General features: G+C 45.9%; 4 protein-coding genes, 1 long non-coding RNA gene, 2 other non-coding genes and 1 pseudogene across 7 annotated transcripts; 4 read left to right on the forward strand and 4 right to left on the reverse strand.

Moving 5' to 3' along the window:
- Nucleotides 1-1,835: 1,835 nt before the first annotated feature.
- Nucleotides 1,836-2,621, reverse strand: LOC123439309. Its single transcript, XM_045116044.1, has one exon. The coding sequence runs from the start codon at nt 2,524-2,526 to the stop codon at nt 1,942-1,944; it is 585 nt and encodes a 194-aa protein (XP_044971979.1). The 5' UTR covers nt 2,527-2,621; the 3' UTR covers nt 1,836-1,941.
- Nucleotides 2,622-4,335: 1,714 nt separating this feature from the next.
- Nucleotides 4,336-5,132, forward strand: LOC123439310. The gene has a single exon (XM_045116045.1). It carries the CDS (start codon nt 4,441-4,443, stop codon nt 4,981-4,983), a length of 543 nt encoding a protein of 180 aa, XP_044971980.1. The 5' UTR covers nt 4,336-4,440; the 3' UTR covers nt 4,984-5,132.
- Nucleotides 5,133-9,217: 4,085 nt separating this feature from the next.
- Nucleotides 9,218-9,881, forward strand: LOC123441393 (annotated as a pseudogene).
- Nucleotides 9,882-12,153: 2,272 nt separating this feature from the next.
- On the forward strand, nt 12,154-14,201 carry LOC123442644. The gene has a single exon (XM_045118750.1). The coding sequence runs from the start codon at nt 12,227-12,229 to the stop codon at nt 12,701-12,703; it is 477 nt and encodes a 158-aa protein (XP_044974685.1). The 5' UTR covers nt 12,154-12,226; the 3' UTR covers nt 12,704-14,201.
- Nucleotides 14,202-14,429: 228 nt separating this feature from the next.
- Nucleotides 14,430-17,980, reverse strand: LOC123442643 (probable LRR receptor-like serine/threonine-protein kinase At3g47570). Its single transcript, XM_045118749.1, has 2 exons — nt 15,091-17,980; nt 14,430-15,006 (listed from the first exon to the last, which is right to left on the reverse strand). The coding sequence occupies exons 1-2, from the start codon at nt 17,834-17,836 to the stop codon at nt 14,585-14,587; spliced, it is 3,168 nt and encodes a 1,055-aa protein (XP_044974684.1). The 5' UTR covers nt 17,837-17,980; the 3' UTR covers nt 14,430-14,584.
- LOC123442645 lies at nt 17,783-18,647 on the forward strand. The gene is made up of 2 exons (XR_006630502.1): nt 17,783-17,869; nt 17,980-18,647. It is a non-coding gene; the product is annotated as an uncharacterized LOC123442645 (long non-coding RNA).
- Nucleotides 18,648-19,061: 414 nt separating this feature from the next.
- TRNAL-CAG lies at nt 19,062-19,142 on the reverse strand. Its single transcript has one exon. It is a non-coding gene; the product is annotated as a tRNA-Leu (tRNA).
- Nucleotides 19,143-22,594: 3,452 nt separating this feature from the next.
- On the reverse strand, nt 22,595-22,675 carry TRNAL-CAG. The gene has a single exon. It is a non-coding gene; the product is annotated as a tRNA-Leu (tRNA).
- Nucleotides 22,676-26,835: the final 4,160 nt, after the last annotated feature.

Raw genomic sequence — 26,835 nt, forward strand, 5'->3', positions numbered from 1 at the left:
AGGAGAGGTGGTCGATATCACTTCTCTTTGTATGCATATGTTCATGACGATCTTCTGTTTCCTTCATTTGCTTACTAGCTAGCGTGTCTAGTCCTCTCTATACGTATAGTATGCAGCGTCGACCAAGCACGGAGATAAGAGAGGACACTTCTCTCTATTCATTAGCTAGCTAACACAATATATGAAACACCTAAATTAACCCCCCAAAACCCCCTAAACACCCCCCTTTCAAAGAAAAAAACCATCACCTGAAATGCTGACGCGTGGATGCCTTTTGGTCCCGGTTGGTGTCACCAACCGGGACTAAAGGCCCCCCCTGCCCGGGCTCGCCGCACCGGCCACGTGGAGGCCCATCTGTCTCGGTTCGTGTAAGAACCGGGACTAAAGGCCAAGGGCATTAGTAACGACATTTTAGTCCCGGTTTCGAAACCGGGACAGAAGGCCCTTACGAACCGGGACAAAAGACCATTTTTCTACTAGTGAGACAACATTATGGTTGATGTCTCCGGCCAGGGTTTCACGTCCCACTCCGGAGTTTTTCCTAAAGCAAAGACAGACATGATGTGGAGTTTCTGCTCGGGAGCTCATCTGATTTTTTTGAAAAAGATTCAAAAAATTCTGAATTATTTTTGTGAGCAACGTTGACAAAAGTTCTAAGTGAATTCAAATAACATTCCTATAAGGCATGAAAAATTGATACTCTGAAAATGGGCATTTTCAGTGTATTGATTTTTTTTGTCACGCCTTATAGAAATGTTACTTCAATCCAAATTTTTGCATGCACTTGAAACTTTTATCAATGTTTCTTATAAAAAATGCAGAATTTTTATAATGTTTTTTGATTTTTTTTAATTTACTATTCACCGAGCTCATTTGATCTTGGGAGCAGAAGGGCAAGGGTGGCTTCTAATTCCCATCCTGTTCTCGTTTGATCTCCAAGTTACCTAATGCCCCATGCGTCCACGGACATATAGGTGCTCGAATATGACAACTATGATTGTAAATGCTGGGATGTAAGCCCTGGTTCAATGGTAGACATCACTATTGTTGATGTCTCCGGCGAGGGTTTGACGTCCCACTGTGGAGTTTCTCCTATAAAGCTAAGATAGGGAGGCTTCTAATTCCCTTCCTCTTTTCGTTTTTTTATTGTAAATGCTCTAAGCAAGAGATGAATAAACAACACCATAGTTTAGCTAAGAGCAAGTACACGATAGTTTAGCTAAGAGCAAGTATAATAAGGTGACATAAACATGTTATAAGGATTAAAATATTATATCCTTGCTTAGTTGTAGGAGCGAGAAGAGAAGCGGACTCTTGATGAGTAGCCAGCTGCAGCACGAGTCCCAAGACACTTTGTGATATTGTAAGGTGGGTCAACTACTACTAAAGTAGTACACATCTAAAATTTACTATTGTATATGCCGGCTATTAGGTTGGCTCTATCTGACGTGACAACTCCTTATAAGAGCATCTCCAACAGGCGCCCAAAAAGTGCTCCGCGCGCTAAAAGATTCGTTTTTTGGACGCCGGACGGCTCCAACAGACGCTGCAAAACCGTGTGCGCGCTGAAAAGCGCTATCGCGCGCAGCATATTTGGTGCGCCGGCTTGGGCGCGCAGCAAACTCTGTACTGCTGCAGGTGGGGTCACTGGATTGGACTGGATTGGGCGCCCCACTAGCGCGCGTCTGTTGGAGATACTCCGATCCCAGCGATTTAAAAGTGCTATAGTGACGCGCTAAAATTTTTATTGAACGCGGTTTTTTTTGCTGCCGTTGGAGATGCTCTAACCGTTTGTTGGCTCTATTATTAACCATGCTCTAAGACTCGTAAACCCATAATAAATGCACCGTTCCATTGCATAGTTGTTGCAGGTTGACAACATCTTTATCTTATTATTACGGAGGTGGAGCAGGTTAATTAATGAATTCGGTAACCGGTTCATCAATTGGTCAGCCGATCGATACTATGCTGCACCCATGCAAGGACGGCGTGCCCGACGAAGGCCATCTGGAAGAAGTCGTCGTTCTCCCTGGGAAGCGCCACCTGGGCCATGCCATCGCACCCGGATGGGACATACACAGCCGCCTGTACCGCCTCCCGAGCGCCTCTGTATTGCCCCGCGGCGACCGACCATGTCGCCCACTGCAGTGCCTCGACGGCGCCGGCGTAGAGCTGCAGGCACGACCGCATGGCCTTCTTAGTCTCGGCGTCCGTGGCGTGGGCGAGCGAGGACTCGATGCTGGCCTTGGCCACCGTGGCGTTGGCCGCCGTCAGCCTGATGGCGAGCGCCGCGAGCTCCGGCAAGCCGCGCGTGGAGCGGCAGGATGGGTCGACGCAGAGCGCCGCCACGCAGACGTCTGGTGTGACATACTGGCTGCCGAGGCTGATGCAGAGGTCGTCCAGCGGGGAAAGTGGTGCGGCGCTGGAGCTTGACCCGTCATGAAAATCGGTGGCCGAGGAGAGGACGACGACGAGGAGGAGGAGGAGAGCGCCGCCGAGCATCGAAGAGGATGTGCCCACGGCCATGCTGGTTGTGTATTGTCACTCGGTCTCTCCCTCCCTCTGCCCCCTTAGTTTGTCTCTTTTATTAGTTCAGTCTTAACAGACGACGGTGTATCATATCATCATAAATATAAGAAAGTAAATTCATAGGTTTGATCGAATCATTTGAGATATATATATGCTTCATAAATCCATACCTAGGAAGCGATATATCTTTAACTTTGATATATGCAATCATACTTCATTGAAAACGAATCACGAAAGATCTCACGATTAAATCATTTGAGATATATCCTTAATAGGTCAGATGGACTAGTTGGCTTCACCTTGTCAGAAGGCTTATGGATATTCAACTTTCAGATACAACAGACACTATTCAATGGAAGTTGATTAAAAATAAAGATTTTACTGTAAAATCTATGTATCTTCATCTCATAAATTTGGGGCCGATTCCAAAATCTAAGAATATATGGAAGGTCAAAGTACCGTTGAGGATAAAGATCTTCATGTGGTTTGTCCACAAATGAGTTATCCTAACGAAGGACAATTTGGCATAACGTAACTGGAAAGGCAATCAGAGATGCAACTTCTGTCACAATAATGAAACCATTAAGCACCTCTTTCTCGACTGCTCTATGGCTAAACTCTTTTGGCGTTCTATTCACATTGCTTTTAATATCAACCCCCCTAATAGTATCAACACGTTGTTTGGGACGTGGATAGTGGGTGTTGATGCTAATTTGGCAAAGATTATTCGTGTGGGAACCTGTGCATTGCTGTGGGCTATTTGGAACCGCAGGAATGATTTAGTTTTTAACAGATGCAAATCTATCAATTTTTTGCAGGTTATCTTCAGGACTACCGCCTTGATCCGCACGTGGTTATTATTCACTCATGCGGAAGCCAGAGAGCCAATGGTTACTGGGTGTGCCCGCTGGGAGATGGTAGCTCAGGATATCTTCAACCGGTTTGAATGGCGACTCAATAATAGGATAGGTGGCTAGTCATCTAGTTCTATTACCATTGCTGGTTGTGGCGCATATGACGTTGTGTATATTTATTCTCTGTTTTTCTTAGATTGTTGTACTCGGATCAGACTATTTTTACAATATTCAATTAAAAGGCCGTATGCATCACTCGATGCAAAGACCGGGGCGATGCCTCCTTTTAAAAAAATATATGCTTCATATAAATTCATATCTAGGAAGCCTATATCTTCAACTTTACTTTAATATATGCAATCATACTTCATTGAAAACAAATCGCGGAAGATCTCACGATTATATCATTTGAGATATAGATGCTTCATATAAATCCATACCTAGGAAGCGTATATCTTCAATTTTATTTAATATATGCAATCAAACTTCCTTGAAAACAAACCGCGGAAGATCTCACGATTAAATCATTTGAGATATACATATATATGCTTCATATAAATCCATACCTAGGAAGCTTGTATCTTCAACTTTACTTTAATATATGCAATCATACTTCATTGAAAACGAACCGCGCGGAAGATCTCACGATTATACCATTTGAGATATATATGCTTCATATAAATCCATACCTAGGAAGCGTATATCTTCAACTTTACTTTAATACTCCCTCCGTTCCTAAATATAAGACCTTTTAGAGATTGTACTATAAACTACATACGGATGTACATAGACATATTTTAGAGTATAGATTCACTCATTTTGCTCCGTACGTAGTCTCCTAGTGAAATTCCTAAAAGGTCTTATATTTTGGAACGGAGGGAATATATGCAATCATACTTCATTGAAAACGAGTCACGGAAGATCTCATGATTATCTATCTTAGCCACTAAACGAGTGTGTAGATAAACTATACCATTTAGATCATCACTTGACCAGACCAAGAAGGAACAAGAGATACGAGCGTGAGGCGAGCAACCAACCACACCACCAAAAAACAATGGCGAACCTCAGCTCAACCATCGTCCTCGTCGTCGCGCTATTGCTGGCCGTCCCAGCGGCCGGCGCGGCCGTGGACACGGTGGTGGACTCGTGCAACGCGATCCGCGGCTCCGTGGACTACGGCTTTTGCGTCTCCGCGCTGCGGTCCGGCGGGCCGGGCGCCTCCAAGGCGGACCGCCACGCGCACCTCCTCATGGCGGCTGACCTCGCCGTGGCGCGCGGGGCGTCGGCCGGGGACGCCGCGAACGCGATGGCGCGCTCCGAGCGGGATCCGGCGGCGCGCGACGGGCTGGCGGCCTGCGGGTTCCTGTACGGTGCGGGCTCCGTGCCGGCCATGCGCTTCTTGCGCGGCTACGCGGCGGCGCGGGCGTGGGAGCGCGGGCGTGGGCTGCTGATGCTCACGATGCAGGCCGGGATCGGGTGCGACGCGGCGCTCGGCGGCGCGCCCGGGGCCAAGGAGAGGATGGCCAACGCTAACTACGAGTTCGTCCAGCTCTCCTGGATCGTCACCGCGCTCTTCAACATACTAACCCAAGGATGACCTGGCGCTGGCGATCGGCCGGCCATCGTACCTCTACCTCTTGTGTCAATAATGTGATGGCTAAATTAGAATTTGACAACGAGTACTACTCTTAATTAATTCCATCATCATCATCGAATATGAATTTATAAGGCTTAATTTTATCTTAATAGACAAGTCCTTCAATCCTACTCCCTCCGTTCCTAAATGTAAGTCTTTTAAGAGATTTCACTACAAGTCTACATACGAAGTAAAATGAGTGAATCTATAATCTAAAATATGTCTATATACATCCGTATATAGTCGACTAGTGAAATATCTAAAAAGACTTATATTTAGAAACGGAGGGAGTATATCCTATATCTATAAGGACGCGGCTAGCGAGGCCCTCGTTCACGTGCGGGAGCGAGCGAGAGCTCCACGTGTCCCATGAGTACAGCTGAAAAAAAAGACCACGTGTATTTATTGTCGTTTAAAAAAAATTAAAAATAATAAATTTTTATTCGAGTGTTAGAATTTAGATCTGTTTTCATAGGTTTCGACAAACTTTTTTTGAGAGGAAACTTTAGTGTTCTAGGCAATCAACTCTTACTACCTATCAGCGAAGAATTTTTCTAAGTTGTTTACCATGACTACCAATTGACTAGGTTCACCTCTAAAACCTTTACATATTAGTCAATGGTCTTGGTAATGTTTCTGTTCATGAGAATTGGGTATATGGTTTTGGACAACTTGTATGGTTAATTGTGGGCAACTGGATATATAATTTTAGACAATTGTATAGTTGATTGTGGACAGCTGGATACATGATTTTTCGCAACATTATGGTTGATTATACATGACTATGACACCTAAATCAATCAAACTCGCTTTAGAATTCATATCCGCTTTCATCGTTGAGTTTCTCGCAACGAATGCTTGAAAACTAGATACCCTAAACATTTTTTGGGCAACTTTGTGTGCAACGGAGGCAACTCCGGTGCTATAGGGAAGAAACTCCTTTTTGGTCTAGTAGGACTACCTATTAGGTTGGTTTGTGTAAAAACGATAAAATCACACAAAACGTGAGGTGTCTTTAGTGTTACATATAAGCAACTTCACTGCACTGTATGTGCCTAGGAATTTTGCTAGCATTATCTCAACTTGCATATTGCAGTTGCTCAGTTGTCTATTGTTGGTGGTCGGTTGTCTACAATTGATCCCCAGTGGCCTACAAATAATATAAAATTGCCTACTAATGATGCCTAGTTGACTGCCGTTGATAATTAGCCTACTATTGCTTCTCAATTGCCTAACTTTGTCAGTTAGTTGCCTACAATATTATGAAAAATAATAATCTAAAACTTCATAATATTGTAGGTAACTAATGTGCAAAGTTAGACAACTAAATCCGGATAGCGAGCAACTGAACATCCATACTAAACAATTTTAGAGTCTTTGTGAGCGACTGAGACTCAACCGTAGGCAACTGACGAACAACGATAAGCAATTGAGCAGCCGTGATAGGGAAGTTGAGATAATGTTAGCAAAAGTTCACGGTACAAATAATCTAGTGAAGTTGAGTGCATGTAGCATTAAAGTCGCCTCATGTTTTGTGTGATTTTATTGTTTTTATACAAACAAATCTAATAGACAGGCCTACTTGGCAAAAAAAGGAGTTGCTTCCCTATAGAACTGAAGTTGCATCCGTTGCACACAAAGTTGCCCAAAAACGTTTATGAAAAGACGTAGTTTTGAAGCATTCGTCGTGAGAAACCCAACCGTGAAAACGGATCTCAAGTTTGACACTTGGTTTAAAAGATATAGCTTTTTGGAAAAGGAAGAAAAGTAATTAATTGTGCTGGAGGGGAGAACTAGTCGCGTGCGGTTTCTTTTTGGGTTGTTCAAATCGCGCTCGGGTTTGCTTCTTTCTCTTTTAAGAGTTTTTTTGTCGCGTGCTGCATGTGCTCACGACAACTAAAAATGCAGCTACACTTATTAGCATTTGAGTATATATATATAATACCTTAATAGTTCATCCTCACTATAATATTTCTTTTGACGTGTAGACTATCCACCTCATCAATTGTGCCACATCAGCATTTTTGTGCCAATCACCATCAATCCATATGGCCACGTTGTAATTTGCATCATTTGACTTAAGTAAAACCGGCCAAAGCACAGCCATATTTTCCCTAAGAGCATGGTTCATAGTTGAGACGATTGCTGGATATAAGATGTTGTCATGTCACATATAGTCATTACTTATAGCCATATATATAATAAGGTTAGCTATAAGATTGACTATAAAAATATTTTTTTGCTTTATTTATATCTTTTTCTTAGTATATATTGCATTTGTTTAGGAATATACATATAGATAGGCTCTTACATAAGAACCTGCTCTCTTTACTTTTTCATCTCTTTCTTCTTCAAACAGACAAAAATACCATATAACCGGACTATAAGTGAGAGCAAAGTTTATGCGCCCGGGCACCTTGGTGCCCTTTTAAAAAAAACATATTTAAAAGTTTAAAAAAAATAGAAATAATATTGTGTAAACGTCTATGTATTCATTATGAATCAGTCAAATTTCGTTTTGAAAAAATGTAATTTGTAAGCTGTATAAAAATAATATAATGTTGGCTCAATAACAAAATGTGTGAACTTCTATGTATTAATTAATACCAAATTGCTTAGCCAAAGCACAAGCAAACACTTCAGATTTTCATGTGGTGTTTCTTCGCAATACATAATTACATAATGCATTACAACATGCATGCAGATTAAAGATACTCATTCTCGGTCTTCGTTGATTATTGCACATAACCAATACGTAAAAACCGGTTTGGACCCATATTTTATAACTACTAATAACCAAATTGTTTAAACACATAGCCAACTATACCTAAACTGGTTTCTTCACGTACCTAAACCAAAACCAAACTAAAAAAAAGTTCAGCCCAATAAACTTAAACCAATCAAACCCAAAGTAAGAACCAAGTCGTTACACCTAGTTTTTAATAACCATTCTCAGATTTAGTTATGAGCCGAGGTCATCGACTTGTGGATTTGTGATGCATCAGACAACGATTAAGGCCGGCACTACCGAGGATTGGCAGCTGGTGAACGTGAGCTGCAGGTGAGATACTGGCTGAGGGGCTGTTGCAGATCACGACTTGGCCGGAGTCGGCGACTTGGGGCAATGATTGATGGCGGACTCCGGGCGTGGAAGACCTTGGTTTAGATTGCCCGTTTACCAAGTTGACCACGATAGAATCGACAGAGTACGCAGCGGAACTGATGATGGATCGAACCGAGTTGATGACAACGTCGTTAACCATAACCAGCTCGGATGCCGATGTTATAAATTTAGGGTTGTGGTTTACCTCCTATTCCTCCACGCTTATCTGTGGTGCTGTTCACAATTCGCATATCTGAGGTTAGGAAATAGGGACCTTCTCATATTGTCTATCCAAAAAATTCACCTCTTATACAGATATAAGATTCCTAGTATTTTTCATTAATTTTCAGGATAGAGTCCAGATCAAATTATCAACCACAATCATTTTTGTCTATTAACGAATTCTACCCGTTATGTCCCTGAAGCACACGCTTGTGAGCAAACGCGTCGTAATAAATTGTAAATTCCACTAATTACTTAGATCAACATTATGGTTATAATCTAACTATACGATCTAGCTCCTTCCGATCATCAGTGTATCCGGATAGTCTTTACAATATAAATAGTATATTGTATTCCACTAATAATTGACCAGCTTCCGTAAGCATATAACTTAAGTATATTTTAACAAGTGATAATTTAATGACAATCATGTAAAGCAATTCCATGCATAAATACATATGTAATTCCATGATAAGGTATTTCAAATATTAGTATTTTCTATATCAGTGTTTGAATATAGTTGCAGGACACGTAATCTCAACATGAACGAACAAGGACTCGATGCTGGCGTTGGCCACCATCAGCCTGATGGCGAGCGCCGCGAGCTCCGGCAAGCCGCGCATGGAGCGGTAGGATGGGTCGACGCAGAGCGCAGCCACGCAGATGTCTAACGTGACGTAATAGGTGCCAAGGCGAATCGCGGAAGATCTCAGAATAATACGCCCTACCTTAAGCATTAAATGAAAATCTTAAAAAAATAGTATTTTCTTCATAAACTAATATAAAAACATTTAAAACACTATTTTGGTAATCTATACACTTTTATATTAGTTATAGAGGGAGTAGTAAGGAAGGAAGTAGATCACTTGACTAACCCTAGAAGCAACAGATACAAGCGTCGGGCGAGCAACCACCACCAAGAAACCATATGACAAGCCGCAACTCAACCATCCTCTTCGTCGTCGCGCTAGTGCTGGACGTCCATGCGGCCGGCACGTCGGTGGACTATATCATGCGATCCGCAAGGTCGTGGGCTACGGCTTCTGCGTCTCCGCGCTGCGATCCAGCGGTCCGGGCGCCTCCAAGCAGGCGGACCGTCACCAGCACATCCTCATCGCGGCGGACCTCGCCGCGGCGCGCGGGGAGTCGGCCGGCGACGCCGCAAACGCGATGGCGCGTTCCGATAGGGATCCGGCGGCGCGCGACGGGTTGGAGGCCTGCGGGTTGCTGTACGGTGCCGGCTCCCTCCGTGCCGGCGATGCGGTTCGTGCCTGGGTACGCGGAGGCACGGGCGTGGGAGCGGACGGAGGCCGGGGCTGCTGTGGCTCACGATGCAGGCCGGGATCGGGTGCGAGGCGGCGCTCGACGGCGCGCCGGAGGCCAAGGGGAGGATGGCCGCGGCCAACTACGAGTTCGGCCAGCTCACCAACATGGTCACCGGGCTGCTCAACAGCCTGGGATGACGTGGGAATACAGTGCATGCCCACCACCGCACCACATGCAGTGGACCGGCCGGCGTGCTCGACTTCTTGTGTCATGTCAATATATACATTGTCATGAGAATGGCGTTTTGGAGGCCGAGCTTCATGGAGGCATTTATTTCTAAAAAATTCAAATTCAAATTTTTATAGTTTAAAAAATTCTAAAAAATATATATGCATGTATGTAAGGATGTAATCGACATGTGTGTAAAATTTTAGGTCAAAATACTTTAAAACGTGATCTGTATAAAAAAGACAAATTCATGGTCTGAAATGATGAATATTAACATGTGTTAAACTACCTCAGATTTGTCTTTTTTGCACAACCCTCATTTCAACGTATTTTGTTCTGAAATTTTACACACTTGTGTATTATACCTTCATCTATCTATGTATTTTTTTCAGAATTTTTTGAAACATTAAAATACAAATTTTCATTGAATTTGAAATTTGAATTTAAAGGCCACAGTGAGCTCGGGAGCCAAAAGCAATATTCGCATTGTCATTGGCAATATAGTTGCAAGAAGGAGTGTCTCCTATAATAAACCTAGGAAATAGTGGTGATCTTGATAACACATTCAAGTCATTATGAGAGCCACGCAAACCAAAGAATGAATGCCATATGCAAAGATCCTTCGATGCAACTGCCTAAAGAATGACCGTTCGATCGGTGAATTGGCTTTTCTCTAATCCTTCCACTCCGTGGGACAATTTTTCCATGTTCAATGCATACAGTCAAGTGATCCATGCATCCCTGGCCATCCTCTTGCTTCACACTTTATCATCAACCTCTAGGTGTTTTCCTCGGTAGGTATTCTTTCTTCAAGTACTCAGGTCTAAAGACATCGATCACTAATTTACTTTCTTCAAGTACTCAGGTCTAAAGACATCAGGTCTAAAGTCATCACCAATGCAGACATAGTCGTCAAAGACATCGGCCAAACACCCATATGCCAAGACTCGAATAGCTGCAATGCACTTTAGTATTGGGCTTGCACTTACCTCCCCATGTGCATTTCTCTCCAGCTTGAACCAATCATCATAATTCTCAATGACTTTTGCAATGGTCAAAAAAGTACTTGTATGCATCTGAAAGCACCGAAGAAAGTACTTACCTGGATAAGTTGGATTTGCAACAAAGTAGTCTCTCTGATCTTGGCATGGCCCTGCGCACTATCATAATTGATGTGTATGCTGCTAAACTGTGATGCTCTTCAAGGACACCGAATATCATCAAAATCATGCCTTAAATGGTTTCAAAGTCTTCTTGTCTTCCCTCTCTTCGGGTCACGATGAGTCTTCGAAGAAGCTCCCTCAACCTCTTCATCTACAATTCAAACGGCTCGATTAAAAAAAGAACAAAAAAATTCACCTAGGTAATTCGTCAAACACTTGCGCTGCGGTGGTGATGCACCAGCCATATAATACAATATTATTGCATCTAGATCTTATTTCCAACATTGAAGCCTTCGCCGCCCGCCGAAGGCGATGATGCGGCGCCCCGCCTTCTAATCCTCCGGTCCTACACCTCGACGGGGACAGATACCCTCCGTCGCTGTCACAAGAACGCGGTGGCTCTCCGTCACACGCTCGAGGAGCCGATGAATGTGGCGTGGATGAAGGAGGTGGCGGCGAAGAGAGCCGCTCGCTCGTGGCGGAGTAGACCCGCGTTGCCCGACGCTTCGGGGGCTTCCTCAACTCCTCCTTGTCCCCCGGCTCTGAAATCGACAATAATACACGCGACGACCAGCCGCCCACCGCGGATGCAGACATCACGGACAGCCAACGAAACCGCAAGGGGAAGCGATCGACGAGGAGTGGTGAACTCCGGCTTCCCCTGTCTATTCATATCTGAGTTTTCTTATGTTTAAGTAGCTAAAATTGGACCTCTTTCGGCCCTTTTGTATGAACTATGTGGATGTCCGACTTCAGAAGTGCGAAGTTTTATGCTATATACTCCCTTCGTTCCTAAATATAAGTCTTTCTAGGGGTTTCACTAATGGACTACATACGAATGTATATAGACATACTTTAAAGTATAGATTCATTCATTTTGCTTCGTATGTAGACATTTAATGAAATATCTTAAAAGACTTATATTTAGGTACGGAGGGAGTAGTATGATCGACGCAATTTGTATGGATTCACGATTCTGTAACGAAAAATATGACAACTATCGGGGTGTCGAATACGCCCCCACACCTTTGTGGGGGCACAATTTACTACTACTTCGGGTTGGTTGTAGACGCTCTTATCAAATTTCGCCCTCACAGTTCATTTTGTGGGGCGTTGATTCGTGATCCAACGGCAGCACACTCCACACTCTACACCCACACTCTACACAGTGCCGTACCGGCCGCAGTTCATCATTGCTCCGGCGACTCTCACCGCCGGCCCGATGGCCCCTCGCTCCGCACCCACCCCGGCATGGTCAAGCTCCTCGCCGACCTCCTCCACGGGGTCCCGCCCGCGCCCTCCACCGGCCTCGCCCGCCGCCGCCCACGTCTCCTCGCTCCTCCTGCTCCTGCCTCCCCACACCGTCCTCCCGCTCTGGCCCTCCCTCCCTGCGCTTTCCTTCCTATGCCCGCGCCGTCCGTCTCGCCATCTTCCCCGCACGCCGCATCACTCCGAACCAGTATGCGGCTTCCCACATGTCGTCCCCCTTGTCAAGGTTCGTCATCCCACCCTTTCCCGTGTGGTGTTCGATGAAATGCTGCAGCCTGGTGTTCGCCTGGATGAGTATGTTTACACGGCTGGGATTCGGGCTTACTGCGAGGCAGGGAGTCCCACGGCGCCAAGAGGCTCGTGGCGAGGATTGGGGGTCAAGGTCAGCATGGTGTCGTATGTACTGCTGTATGGATTCTGCAATAATTAACGCACTCAGGAGGCAGCGGAGCCGCAGAGGTAAAGAATAATTGGTGAGGAGTTGCAGCTGATGAAGTGACTTACTGGGAGCTGCTGTACGGGTTTTGTTGGATGGAGGAGCTGTAAATGGTGTTGAGAATGACATGGACAGGCTTCGGCTTGGTTTCGTGCCATCAGAGGTCAATTGCTCATTTATGTTTGATGGGATACGAAAGAGGGGGGGTGTTGAGGAGGCTTTCAGGTTAGCTTCTTAGTTGAGCGAGTTGGGTATGGTGACGAACATATTTGCGTACAATGCATTGCTTGATAATCTGTACAAGAATGGTATGTTTGGTGAGGCAGATAGGCTTTTCAATGAAATGTTAGACAGGGGTCTGGTGCCAAATGAGGCGACTTATCATATACCGATACATTCACTTTGCGAAAGGGGGGTGATGGAGGATGCACTTCATATGTTTGATAGGATGCGTGAGAAGGAAGTCAGAGTGACAGTTTATCCATACATTTAATAATTGCTGCAAAAAAGGAGGATTTAGACATGGCAGTTGGGATTTCTGGGGGGAGATGGCTAAGATAGGAGTGACACTGAATGTAGCATCATATTCTCCACTCATAGCTGGTCTCTATAGAGAAGGGGGTCTGTCCAGTGCCATGGAACTCCACCAGAGATTGTTGCATGGACTGCTTATACGTTAACAGCCCTCATCAATGGTTTCTGCCAAATGAAGCTTCTCGGTTGTTTAATAAGATGATTGACAACAATCTAATACCAAATGAAACAGCTTCTAATGTCATGGTAGAAGGGTGTTTCCTGGTAGGTAATATAAAAAAGGCATTCCAGTTATATGATCAAATGATGGATAGGGGCCTCAAACCTGGCAATTACACATTCTGGGGCTGCCAGAATATACAGTCGCTTCTTCCGGGTGCACAATCTCACTCCTATGTTGTACTTCCTGGTAACTAGATTTTGATACTACAATGCTGTAACATTTATTTAACTCTCAGTGATTACTCCTGCGGGCAATTGCTTTTTTCTTTCTGCTGGCTCTTGGTGTTATTTCTTCCATGTCAGTTTCCCTTTTGCATAGAGATTGACTGGTTATTCCAAAATAGGCCAATTGCATGCTTAATCTCAATGCATTTTGTTGTGCTGCCTTTAACTTTAGTCACAAGGAATGAAATAAGGAAAGTCAATCTTAAACTATGCCTGCTGCAGTCCTGCTCCTCGACTCTGCCATCTCCAGATCAATCAAGGACGGCCCCAAGTGCACATTCTCTAGTAGTACTAGCACTGCTGGTGTCAGTTGCTGCTTAGACTCTGGTTATATGCTTTTCGAGAATCATTATGTTGGAATATTATTGCGAGTACTTGACGGGAATTGATGCGGGATGTGTTAGTATGTAGCTGGGTAACTTGGTTTCACGCGTCTTAGAAGGATTACATGTTTTGATGCTTTTTGAAACTGAATGATATTAATGCATTTCTAGTCTGATTTCTGTTTTTTGACAAATTCCTCGTGCTTTCAAATATATGCATTTCTTACTGGATATGTGAAATATTAAGGTCAATTTCTGTTACTATGGGTAATTCCCTCTAGGCCCTTTTTTTTGGTACACATGGATAATACTTTGTTAACAGTCTGACTGCTGATTTGCTTGGAGCGATAAATTCATGTTGCCAGCCTGATGGATTGAGGATGTGATTTCTCAAATTTTTGAGAAGCCATGTAATATGCTGAAAATTGCTACTGCTATAGTGCAATTGTAGAACACCAGGATTTTACATTCTACATTTATCTGATAAAGTTGCACAGAAAATAGCGCCGACAACAAATGCTAACTAAAATTACATATGCAACTCCTATAGTCATATTATTGCAGGATCATATCATTCCAGGTTGAATGTCTTGAGCCAAGGCTCCCCTTTTGCTCCATGTTCCCCAATATGCTTACCAGCAAACACGAGGTATGCATCTCTGATTGCATGCATCTCTACCGCTGCATTTCTTATCAATATCCGCTCTCGAGGCTGTGTCTTTGAGCAGGATATGCCAAGCCTGAAGACAGAAATTAAGCACTCCTGGATTCTACTACTTGTCATATCATCCTTTGGTTCTCCATGCAGCCAGATTGTTGGGTCAGCTATCTCCAAGGTTCTATCCGGCAGAGCATCCTCGACAAATTTATGCAGATCCAATGAATCCCTGAACATTTCATCTGTTGGGCTTCTTCCGGTAAACATCTCAAGCAGCAATATGCCAAGACTATAAATATCACCATGAGTGGATACCACAGAGCCTTCTCCATACTCTACAATTATGCAAAGTTTTGTGGTCAGCATGCCATATTTGAGTGAAAAATAAAAGATAGTAATATTCAAAGAATTTCAGTCACCTGGAGCAACATAGCCTATGGAGCCTCTAATTCCAGTTGCGCTATATGAATTTTGCACTCCCCCGCTTGTATTTTCTTGAAGGATCCTTGATATGCCAAAGTCTCCAACTCGGGCGCTCATGTTGTCAGAAAGAAGAATGTTGCTTGGCTTAAGGTCACAGTGGATTACTGATGGTTGACAGTAGTTGTGCAGATATTCTACTGCATCCACAATATCAGCACCAATATCAAGTCTCTGGGCAAGGCTTAGCGTGTTGCTTGTAGCGGGCTCTTGAGATTTTGGATGAAGCCAACCAGCCAAGTTACCATTGGGCATGAACTCAAAAACTAATGCCTTGAACTCTTGACCTTGGTGGTTGACGCTTGAACAAGAGGTAATTATCTTAACGAGACAGCGATGTCGTATCCTTCTCATGGCCTCACATTCAGTCTCAAAACTCTTGGAATACCTAGATTGACCAAGATTAAACACCTTGACAGCCAGTGTTCTTTCCTCATTGTCCAAGATGCATTTATAAACCGCTCCATAACTTCCTCTCCCGAGCAAGTTATCTTCTGAAAATTCGTTAGTTCCTCTCAATAATATTTGATAGGGGATTCTCTTGTAATGGTCATCAGGAATTGAATTTTGTGATAATGTGTTTTGGCTTGGTTTGAGCTTCTTGTAAAGTATCCAAACAAGAAGAATAACTGAAAGTGACAACAAGATTGCTCCGGCTGTTGCTAGAGAAATTACAAGAGACTTTTGCATCTTTTTCTTCTTCTTGCTTAAGAGGTTTGTGGGGCATGGAGCCAAATGAAGTTGAGGTGTACCTCCACACAAATTGGCATTCCCATCAATTGCTATGTAAGTGATGTTTCTGAAAACACCTTCGTTTGGAACCTCGCCTTGCAAATTATTGAAGGATACATCCAATTTAGATAATAATGTCAAATTCTGTAGACCTACTGGTATTGACCCTGACAAGTTATTGTGTGCTAGGTACAGTTCCTGCAGGTTTCCAATACTAGCAAGGGCATCAGGAATATCACCAGATAACTTATTCAGGGTCAGGTTGAGTATGCTGAGCCCCTTTATATTCTTCAGTGACTGAGGTATGCTTCCCTCAAAGGAATTATTGTCTAATGATAGCCACTCCAACACTATGCAGTTCTGGATACTGTCGGGTATCTTGCCAGATAACTGGTTTCCTGCTAGAACTAGTATGTTAAGGTTTGCCAAGCTACCAACATCATTAGGAAGAGGTCCAGAAAAGGAATTGTATGACAAGTCCAAGTACCAAGATAGGCTGGATAATTTGAAAATATCTCTGGGAATCGAACCGTTCAGTTTGTGATTCTTTGACAAGTCAAGTACAAAGAGGTTTTTCAACTTCCCCATGCTTGACGGAATTGGTCCCTCCAAGTTGTTGTGGTATGCATAAAACCTATTCAATTGTGAAAGATTTCCCAGAGATGACGGTATGAGGCCAGAAAACATATTGTTGTACAAGCCCAGCTCAATCAAGTTCTCTAGCTTACCAATGCTATCTGGAATAACTCCTGATATGGAAGTATTTGCTATTAGCACCACGTTGAGACCAACCAGATTACCAATATCTGCGGGTAAACTCCCAGAGATCCTAGTGTCATCTAAGTATAACTGTTGGAGAGTTGTGGAGAGGTTTACAATTGAACCTGGTAGTTGTCCTCCAAAAGAATTGTTGCTGAGTATCAATTTCTGCAATTGGCTGCAGTTTGCCAAATAAGTGATGAATTCCCACCCCTTGTTGTTGTTTGCTTCAAGCATATTGTCAGCCAAATTCAGATATCGAAGACCTCCCATCTTCCCCAATGTGGGAGGCACATACCCACTGAACCCATTCTGCACGAGGCCAAGTGCTGCGAGGGAAGAAATGTTCGGTATTGAGGAAGGGATGGTTCCTGTGAAGTGATTTCCACCCACGGCAAGAGTTTTCATCATGGGGAACTTGCTTCCGATATCATCCGGAATGCTTCCGTACAGCATATTTACCCCTACATTAAGTACTTCCAGAGATGACAAGTTGTAGAGAGAATCTGGAAGCATACCAGAGAGGTTGTTTCTGACGACAGTGAACTGCCGCATGTTGTGGAGGGTGCCAAGCCCTGGCGGGATTGAGCCCACGAGTTGGTTAAGGCCGAGATCAAGGTTTTGCAGATAGGACAGATTGGCCAGCGATGCCGGAATGAGCCCTGTGAAGCTGTTGTTTCTCAGCGAGACTACTTGCAGGGACGTGAGCTTGTCGCCGAGCTCAGCCGGGATGCGTCCGCCAAGCTTGTTGTTGCGCAGCATCATCTCGGTCATGCTGATGCAGGAGCTCAGGTTCACAGGCAGCATGCCAGAGAAGGAGTTGGAGCTCAAGTCGAGCCTCTGCAGGCGCCGGAGGCGTCCGAGGCTCGCTGGAATCTCCCCGTGGAACCAGTTGAAGCTCAGGTTGAGCGTCCGCAGGAACGTGAGGTTCCCAAGGGCTGGGGACAGCGCCCCAACGAGCGCCCTGCCTTCCAAGCGCAGCGCCACCGCCCGCTTCGGCGTCCAGTGGCTGCACGTCACGCCCTCCCAGCTGCAGAAGTCGGCGCTGCTGTTCCAGGAGGCCAGCGCGACGTCGTCGCTGATCTGCTCTCTGAAGGCAAGCAGCGCCGCCTCGTCGCCAGCGCTCACCACGGCGATCAGCAGAGCGCCTGCTACTACCAGTGACCATGACAAGCTCTTGATCCCCGATGCCATTGTCCAGTATACTTATGGTTCTCCAAATAGCAGGTTCTTCCTCTTCAGATATAACCTGATCTGGTCATAACTCATACGTGCCTTGCTGCCTTGCATTTATTTATATATATTCGTCCGAAAGGGTAGTGCTGAAATTTCAACAGGGCCTTCACCGCTCGGCTGACTTTCAGGAAATGATGTAGACCTTCGGTCCTATCTTTGACAAACCTGCAGCATTGATTCTCCGGAGCTGACAACCATCTGTGCGTCGAATCGATCAGCGATGAGCCGATGACGGTGTAACGGTACCACACAGGGATTGATCCTGCTACTTAGGCTGAAGATGGTCGGGGGCCCAAGTTCCATAAGAACGCACGGGTCGAAATCCGTTGTAACTACGGGTATTCCTGACTCCTGGGTAGTTTGGACGCCCGACGGACAGAAAGATGATGGGTGTGTCGTTCCTTCAGAGCTTCTCCTGGATCAAAACGCCGGCAGCAGGTGCATGTATCTGGAAGATGGGAGTTGAGAATTCAGATGCCATGCTTCGGTTTTATTTACCTATCTATCTCTGGATTCCGCCCGCTGATGCTCTGCATGTATCTGGTGTGTTGGGAACAGTGGGGGTATGGTGTGGACAGGGTCGGTGACGCCCTGATCCGTTTTAATATTCGGTCACACTTGGTGTGCTGCTTGCCTTGCTGTTGCTGATATCATAGATATCTCTGCAGTGCAATCTAGCTTCTTTTGTTGACTCTGCGAGGCTCAGTTCAAACTCCTGCTGCCAAGGTACTGTCGGTGTTTATATTTTAATGTTCTTGATCTGATCTGACGCGTAGGTGTCTGTGAAAACTCTTGGAGATCAGTGCTGACGCATTTCTGGTTCATGATTTTTTTTTTACTGAAGGTTTCATATGTTCTGCTTTCCTAATCTCGTACTATCTCTGTAACTTAATACTCCGTATAAGACGCTTTTAGACACGGAGGGAGTATTGTATGACCATATCCATCACCTGTTACTGTGCCTTTGTGGCGCAGTCTGAACAGAGTGTATGCCGATCATATCTGAATTCTGAAGCACGAACCAACCTTGCTCTGCACAGCATGCCTACAGTTTCAGAACGGAAATCAATCGAGCCAAAGATGGAAGGGCTATATATGAAACAAGCGAAAACATATTATGGAGGAAAAAAAAAAGAAACCCTATATATGAAACAAGCAAAAGCATATGGAGAAAAAAAAGAGTTGTCAAGAGTGGGATTTGAACCCACGCCCTTTCGGACCAGTACCTGAAACTGGCGCCTTAGACCAACTCGGCCATCTTGACGTTTGTTAAATTCTGCGAAAGCTAAGCATTTATTAATTAGTGTGCATTTTAAACTAATGATGCGAACATCCTTTAGACCGAGGAGCTTGTCGAAGGAGCAGTCCGGAAGTCATCGATGCAAGCAACGAGATGTGGGCTGCCATGATCTTTGAAAGCAGGAAGAAAACACCAATTAGGACAAATAGGAACTCTGAAGATCACCAAAGCAGGCCGAATCCAGATGGATAACCGAAATCCTAAACCACGACTCGCCGGTGATAAGCATGCAAACAAAACGGGGACAGAGCAGGAAGATCATTATTCATGCACTCGGAAAGCGTCGTCGCCCCAAACCAAACTCGAAAACTCACTAAAGAAAACCTGAAAAAACCTATGCAAACCGCTGCACGACAGGTCCAGGTCCGATGAGATCGCCGACGTCGAGGACCATGCACCGACTACCTCTTCTCCGGTGACCTAGGCAGGTCAGGCCGATGTTGAAGATCCCCGTGTTGGATCACCAACGCCGCTGTCAAGCATCGCTTGACGAAGGCCGCCACTCTAGCACACATGTTTTTTCTCCATCCAACCACATGCCTCCAATACCTCCACACGTAGGCAGCCCCTCGATCAGGACCACTCCACCAGTGCCACACGGGCTTTGCCGGCACCGCACCCTGGCAACGACGAGATGAGAAACGGATGGGAGACGACTAGGTTTAATGTGACCCCCGTGGACCTCTCTCCATGAAACGTTTCAAGTATCACATGTACTTACAAACACACCCTTGCAAAAAATAGAAGTACATCCAAATTCTTAGGAGTGTTGAAGTCTTCTCCGTCATGCATCCACTGGCGTCATGTTGTAAGGAAAACTTCTTGCCGCCTCTGGGCCTCCGCGTCGACAAAGCAAACTTGGGTAAACCCAGATGCTTATTATGGAAGCATGGCCGGGAACATAGATGAGTAGAGGACGTGGTGGTCATGATCTGCGTAGAAAATTGCCGCCTCGAAGAAGAACACGCCGAAAAGGGCATGTAGAAACTACGAGTGTCGATCGAATCCAGTTGGATCTACTAGAGTGCAAAACCGACCAAATCTCGAAAGTCCTGCTAGAGACACACCTTCACACAGTGGCAAAGCCATGAAAATAATATTGTATGTGTGGTGGGGGGGGGGGGGGAGGGGGGAAGTGGTGTGAAAAATAGTTGGGAAGGGCCAAGCCAACAAGAAAAAGGCTTTTAACAATAACTAATAACTAATATTCTCACTGTTCATCAGCAAATTACCACTAAATCCATGGTGTTAGGGGGGAGCAAGTGCTGTGAAAAATAGTTGGGAAGGGCCAAACCAACAAGAAAAAGGCTTTCAACAACAACTAATAGCTAATTTTTGCCCTGTTCATCAGCAAATTACCACTAAGTCCATGGTGTTAGGGGGGAGCAAGTGCTGTGAAAAATAGTTGGGAAGGGCCAAGCCAACAAGAAAAAGGCTTTTAACAACAACTAATAGCTAATTTTTGCCCTTTTCATCAACAAATTACCACTAAATCCATGGTGTTGGGGGGGGGGGGGGGGTCAGACCCCTGCTGGTCCCCTGTCTCCGCCACTGCCTTTACATGTCCCCACTAAGGACATTATTCCTATACTAGGACAACGCCACGGTCGACACATTGACTACCTAGAGAAAGCATGAACCAGGTCACCCATGACGCTGCACGCCATATCCACGAGACTGAGGTAGAGAGCACCGCCATCAAGGTCCACGCACCGACGCCTTCTTCTCTTGTGACCTAGACAGGGTGTGTCGTTGCTGGAGGTCGCCATCTCAGTGCACTTGGGGTCCTCCTGGCGTCATGTACCAAGCTTCATCGCACTAGCCACAACAGCCCACCAACCTCCGCCACACCAAGCCCAGTTCTGGCACCGCATGGGCTGTGTGCCCAACGATGGGTTTGCGCCATGGTTTCTTATCGCCTCTTCTCTCTCTTTCCCTTGTGCAAGTTTTTGCCCCAAAATAAGAAGTGTTTTATCTCGATCCTACTTCTAGGTACAACTGTCTTCACGTCGCCTAGTTATTTTTCTAGTTATTAGACATGTTTCTTTCTCAGTAAAAACGGTTGCAAATCTTTCTTTGGAAATATATAATTGTAGATTTTAAGCTACCATGTTTCTTTGTATGGTAATACATGTCTCATTTATAGAATAAAATCAAGTTACAAGACACGTAAAAACCGACCTTACAAGACTGAAAAGATAAAATTATCTTATGCAAAATACCATCGCCTATCCCTCTTCTTCGACACCACCAAAGTGGCCATCAAAAAGAAAGATGCCAGATCACCTCCTCACCCGAGCTCGACGCAACTTCATCGCTGATCTACAGCTTTACGGACCTCCAAAGTAGTTTGAGAGAAGCAAAACCACTGTTGTTAAAAGAATCAGACCGGGGCAACATGTCCCCGGACACGCCACTGAACTCCAGATCTAACACCCTCGCAAGACGACAACATCTGAGTAGGAAACCAAAACCGCCATCCACCAACCACAAACCTAGCACAAGATGGCACCATCTTTCAGCTATCACTTGCGTAGACAACCATCTGCGCGTACTCCTGAACGACAAAACCTCTCTGCTCCACTATGACGTCGGATACAACAACGCATCAACGGGGATAGAGCAGAAGGAGAGAGACACTTGATGAAGTCGCCGCCGTCGCCTCGCCGACACCATTCATGAACCCTAATGCCGCTAATCTGAAGGATCGGCAAACACACGATGTCATCAACTTCGAGACGCCGCCATGAAAGACACCGTCGATATATGGAGTGAAACTGAAGCAAATTATTTGTCCGGACGCCGCTCCCACCACCCCAATGACGCCAAACGATTTTCTTCCACGATCCAAACCCTAACTACACACCGGAGGAACGGGATCCCCCTCCCTTTTGCCGCCAAAGCAGCGGTCGGAGGGAGAGGGGCCAACACCCTGGCTGGTTGAGATCATGTGGAAGAAAATCGCCTCCCTAGTTGTGTGGCTCATCGTGGCGATTAGGGTAGGGAAAACCCCTCACACTCGTGTCTTGATCTTCCAACTACCATGTTTGTTTTACTTGGCCGAACGAATTGTATGATTTGTAAATTGTGGTGGTATCCGTCATGTATTGCTATGCTCCTATGATATCAATGTATGGCTTGCTTCCATGTACAAGCATGGTCGATATCCAAATGGAAAGGAAGAAATGTTTTAGCAGACTTTTGTTTGTTTATTTTATTTTATTGTTTGCTATTTTTTTTAAAAAAAATCATGTTTATTACGTGCAAAAATGGATAAAAATTATTTGTCAAGAGTGGGATATCCAAATGGAAAGGGAGAAATGTTTTAGCAGATTTTTTTTTGTTTATTTTGTTTTATTGTTTGCTATTTAAAAAAAGCATTTTTTATTATGGGCAAAAAATGGATAAACAATATTTGTCAAGAGTGGGATTTGAACCCACGCCCTTTCGGACCAGTACCTGAAACTGGCGCCTTAGACCAACTCGGCCATCTTGACGGTGGTTCAGGGAACGAAATTATCATTTATATTACGAATCTAGTTCCCAAACTAACGAATGTCAATCGTTTTAATGTTACTTTGAGCTATTTTGCTCGGTAAAAATGCAGAGAGAATGTAAAACTGTTAGCATAATTTAGCAAATCCTTAGCCTCCTCGTGGAGCAAACCACTCGCCTCCTCTACAATCTCAAGGTGTCTGCATATGCTTCTCAAGCTTGACATGTTCGGCGCTTTTGACTCCTTCTCTTGGCTCTTCCTGCACAGACACCCTCAGTCAACTCGGCTTTGGCCGTTACTAATGTGATCTGATCTTTCTCTCCCCGCCATTGACGTTCACGCGTGTACTTTAACGGCGTGCTGGATCTAACGATTGGTCATGACAATAGGCTTTGTTAGGGTGACCCCTTATCAGGGATGCTATTTACGATTGTCATGATCGTCCTCAACTCCATGATCAAACTTACGGTGCAACATGAGATCTTTCACCGGCTTACTGTGCATCATGTGTCATCTGTCGTCTCCCCGTGTGCCAACGATATAGTGATCCTCACTCAGACATACATACGCAATATCCTTGCCATTAGGAAGCTCCTCTCGGGTCTTTAGCGTTGCTTCCGGAGTTCCGGTCTGCACACCAACTACTCCAGGAACGACATCCTCGTCGGCCTAACCTCTCTCTCGCGACCCCCGGCGGCAGCGGGGAACCCTAGCCGCGCCACCTCGGCCCCCTCCCCACCTCGTCCCACCTCCTCGCCGCCGCCTGAGGCAGCCGCCGGACAAGCCCGGGGCGTCAAGGATGATGGCGACGGGATCTTGGCTGCCCTGGCTCTGCGTGGGAAGTCCCGGATCTCAAGCGGCGGCTCCTTTTGGCGATGCACGGCTGGCTCTGGCGAGCAGCTGTACGGGCGGTGGATCTGGCGTCCTAACCGTACGGGCGGCGGGATCCCAGTGGTCGTTGGCCGCTGGCGGCGGCTTCTGTGAGGGTCGGTGCGTGCGATCTGACGCCTCCACTCCTCCTCTGTTCGGCGTGCGGGTCAGCCTAGTCGGACCGCGCTTTCCTTGATCGCCGGTTCTGTACAGGAGGCGCCGGTGGTGGCGGGGATCTAGTTCGGACGAAATCCCTGGCCGGCCATGGCCGGCCGCGCCGACAGCGACGCCTTGGACGCCGTTCCCCTCCTTGGAGGCGTCGGTATGGACTGATCTCCTCACTTCCCCTTCCCCGAAGTCTCCCGGGCGAAAGCCCTAACTTTGTTGGGCGGCAGCGGCGCTCACGGCATCGTTATCTTCTTGAAGGCACCGCTTTGGGAACCTTGGGGTTGGGTGGCGCTTGTGGGTGGTGGGCGACGACAGTGGTGCGAACCTATCCTAGCTTGGATCTACATCCGTTGCTTGGAGATGGACTCGCGTAGGTGAAGGTCGTCTTTTGGCGTCGTGGTGGCGTCCATGGCGGAAGACCTTCCAAGGCTTGCGTAGGTGGTGGTCGTCGTTTTGCATCGTGGTGGCGTCGATGACGGAGGACCTGCTAAGGTTGACATCTCAATATGCTCTGAAGATGGACCAGTGAAAGATGGCGTCGACGACACATGTGAGTGAGTCAGATCGATTTGTGCCCCGGACCCGGTAGATGGCTCGATCGGGGCCTCCGGCTTTAGATGTTAGGCTTAGGTAAGAGGTCTGGGTATATGGTCCGGCTCGCACCCCTTCATCATATGGATAGGGTAGCGGCAGATGTTTCTAAGATGACGGATTCAGACATATTATTGTTCTATTTTGTAAGGTCCTCGAAAATAATCAATAAAATGGTCGCATGCATCTTTCAGATGCAGAGGCCGAGGGTCATTTTTTTTTCTAACAAAAAACACCAACTACTCCTGATCCAATGTTCGCTCGTCCGGCTGGCCATCAATGGAAACGAGATGACATGTTCCATCTCGGTTTTTTTGGGTTGGCTAGAAGGACGTCCATGGCGGCAACCACATCAAAACTAGATGATAAATCGTATGCTGGCGTGTAAGTTTTATTATGTTTGATTATTACTGTATATGGTTGTCTAATATTTACTAAATATAAATACCATAATATATATAATAAAAATTCTTATGCATATTTGCACATTGATGCGGACCTTGTCCTGCATGCTGAGGTGACATGCTTATATGTTACTAGCAAAAGGGCCCGTGCGTTGCAACGGGAGAAAAAAATACCACACGCTTTTAATCTTTTTATAATTATTTTGATTTATTAAAATAATAAGCTAACTAACTAATGTAGTCAGTCCTATCCTATTTTGTTGAGAAATCAACCCGTCTATTGTTAATTCCACCATGATGAGAAATTAAGCGGAACAAGTAAAGCAAAACCAAGAGGCTACGTGAATTGATCAATGAACTGTTATCTTATTTCACTCATGGGGTAGAGAATGTGGGATCAGATGACAAACTGAAGGCGGCGTTCCATTCTCTGTCTCTACAATAATACAATCTTACATTCAATACATTCATTCATCAGCAAACAAATCCCCACAAAACAAAATTTCTTGACGGTGCTTGGCACACGGTTGGAGGCATGGGGAGGGGATATCACCAGATGATGAGTTCCTGCCGGAGGACGGGATACGATGAGGGGAGCAAGGGTTAGGCGCCTCTATCTGGCCATAAGGAGTCGTTGTCGCGCCATAACCTCGGAGTTCCCCGTGTGAGCCATGGAGGCCCGCCTCCACCTGCAAGTACTTCGTTCCGTCGCGCCTTTCCGCGCGTCGCCGCCGTTCTGCATCGAGCAGATGATTTGATCCAGAAGCTGTGCTCGAGCGCTGAAACAGGGGCAACAAGCGGGCAGAGGTACGGCCGCGGAGGCGGGTGGGTTGAGATCGACAACAGTGGTGGTTGAGGTCGGCCGCAGCGGCGACTGGTGTGGCAGCGGCCTGGGCATAGGCCAGGGTGGACCAGGGTCGACGCGATGCGTTCGAGCACCGCAACGGGGGCAGTGAGCGGGGATAGGTACGGTCGCGGAGGCGGGTGGGTTGAGATCGGCAGCGGTGGCGGTTGAGGTCTGCCGCGGCGGCAAGTGGTGTGGCGGCGGCCTAGGCACAGGCCAGGGTGGCCCAGGGTGGAGGAGGCGATGCGTACGGGTATAATTTTTGCAGCGAATCGTTTTTTCCTTTTGCGTTGCAGATAAATGATGGAGCGCGGGTTGAATAACAAAAATTACAGGAGCTTTTTTATAAAAATGCCGCGATGGGTTTTCCAACAGAAGCAATAACCTCTTTATTATTAGGTTATAGGTTAGCATGGCTAACTACCCGCACTATGCTGACACTCGTTGTGTTGTGCGCCTGGTCGGTCCATCGGCTCCATGTGTCCAACACCTTCCCGACACTTTGGACGAAGAGGTGTACTGTCTTCAACTGGCCGGCTTCGTTGACGTTGACAGGCCCAACAACGTCTGCCGCCTCTCCAAGTCCCTTTATGGCTTGAAGCAGGCACCGTACGCGTGGTTCCTCCGCTTCGTCGGCTTCCATCAGTCCATCGGATTCTCCGCGACCCGCTCCGACTCGTCGCTGTTCACTTGCCACCATGACAACGACACCGCGTTCTTGCTGTTCTGTGTGGATGACATCATGATCGCCGCGTCCATGTCCGCGGCGCTCCGACGCGTCGTCACTCAGCTCACCGGGGAGTTTGTGTTGGAAATATGCCCTAGAGGCAATAATAAAATTGTTATTATCATATTTCCTTGTTCATGATAATCGTCTATCGTTCATGCTATAATTGTATTAACAGGAAACAGTAATACATGTGTGAATGAATAGATCACAATGTGTCCCTAGCAAGCCTCTAGTTGGCTAGCTCGTTAGTCAATAGATGATCATGATTTCCTGATCATGGGCATTAGATGTCATTGATAACGGGATCACATCATTGGGAGAATGATGTGGTGGACAAGACCCAATCCTAAGCCTAGCACTAGATCGTATTGTTCGTATGCTAATGCTTTTCTAATGTCAAGTATCTTTTCCTTCGACCGTGAGATTGTGCAACTCCCGGATACCGTAGGAGTGCTTTGGGTGTATCAAACGTCACAACGTAACTGGGTGACTATAAAGGTGCACTACGGGTACCTCCGAAAGTGTCTGCTGGGTTGGCACGAATCGAGATCGGG

The sequence above is a fragment of the Hordeum vulgare genome, chromosome 3H (genome assembly GCF_904849725.1).
Source record: "Hordeum vulgare subsp. vulgare chromosome 3H, MorexV3_pseudomolecules_assembly, whole genome shotgun sequence".
NCBI lineage: Eukaryota > Viridiplantae > Streptophyta > Magnoliopsida > Poales > Poaceae > Hordeum > Hordeum vulgare.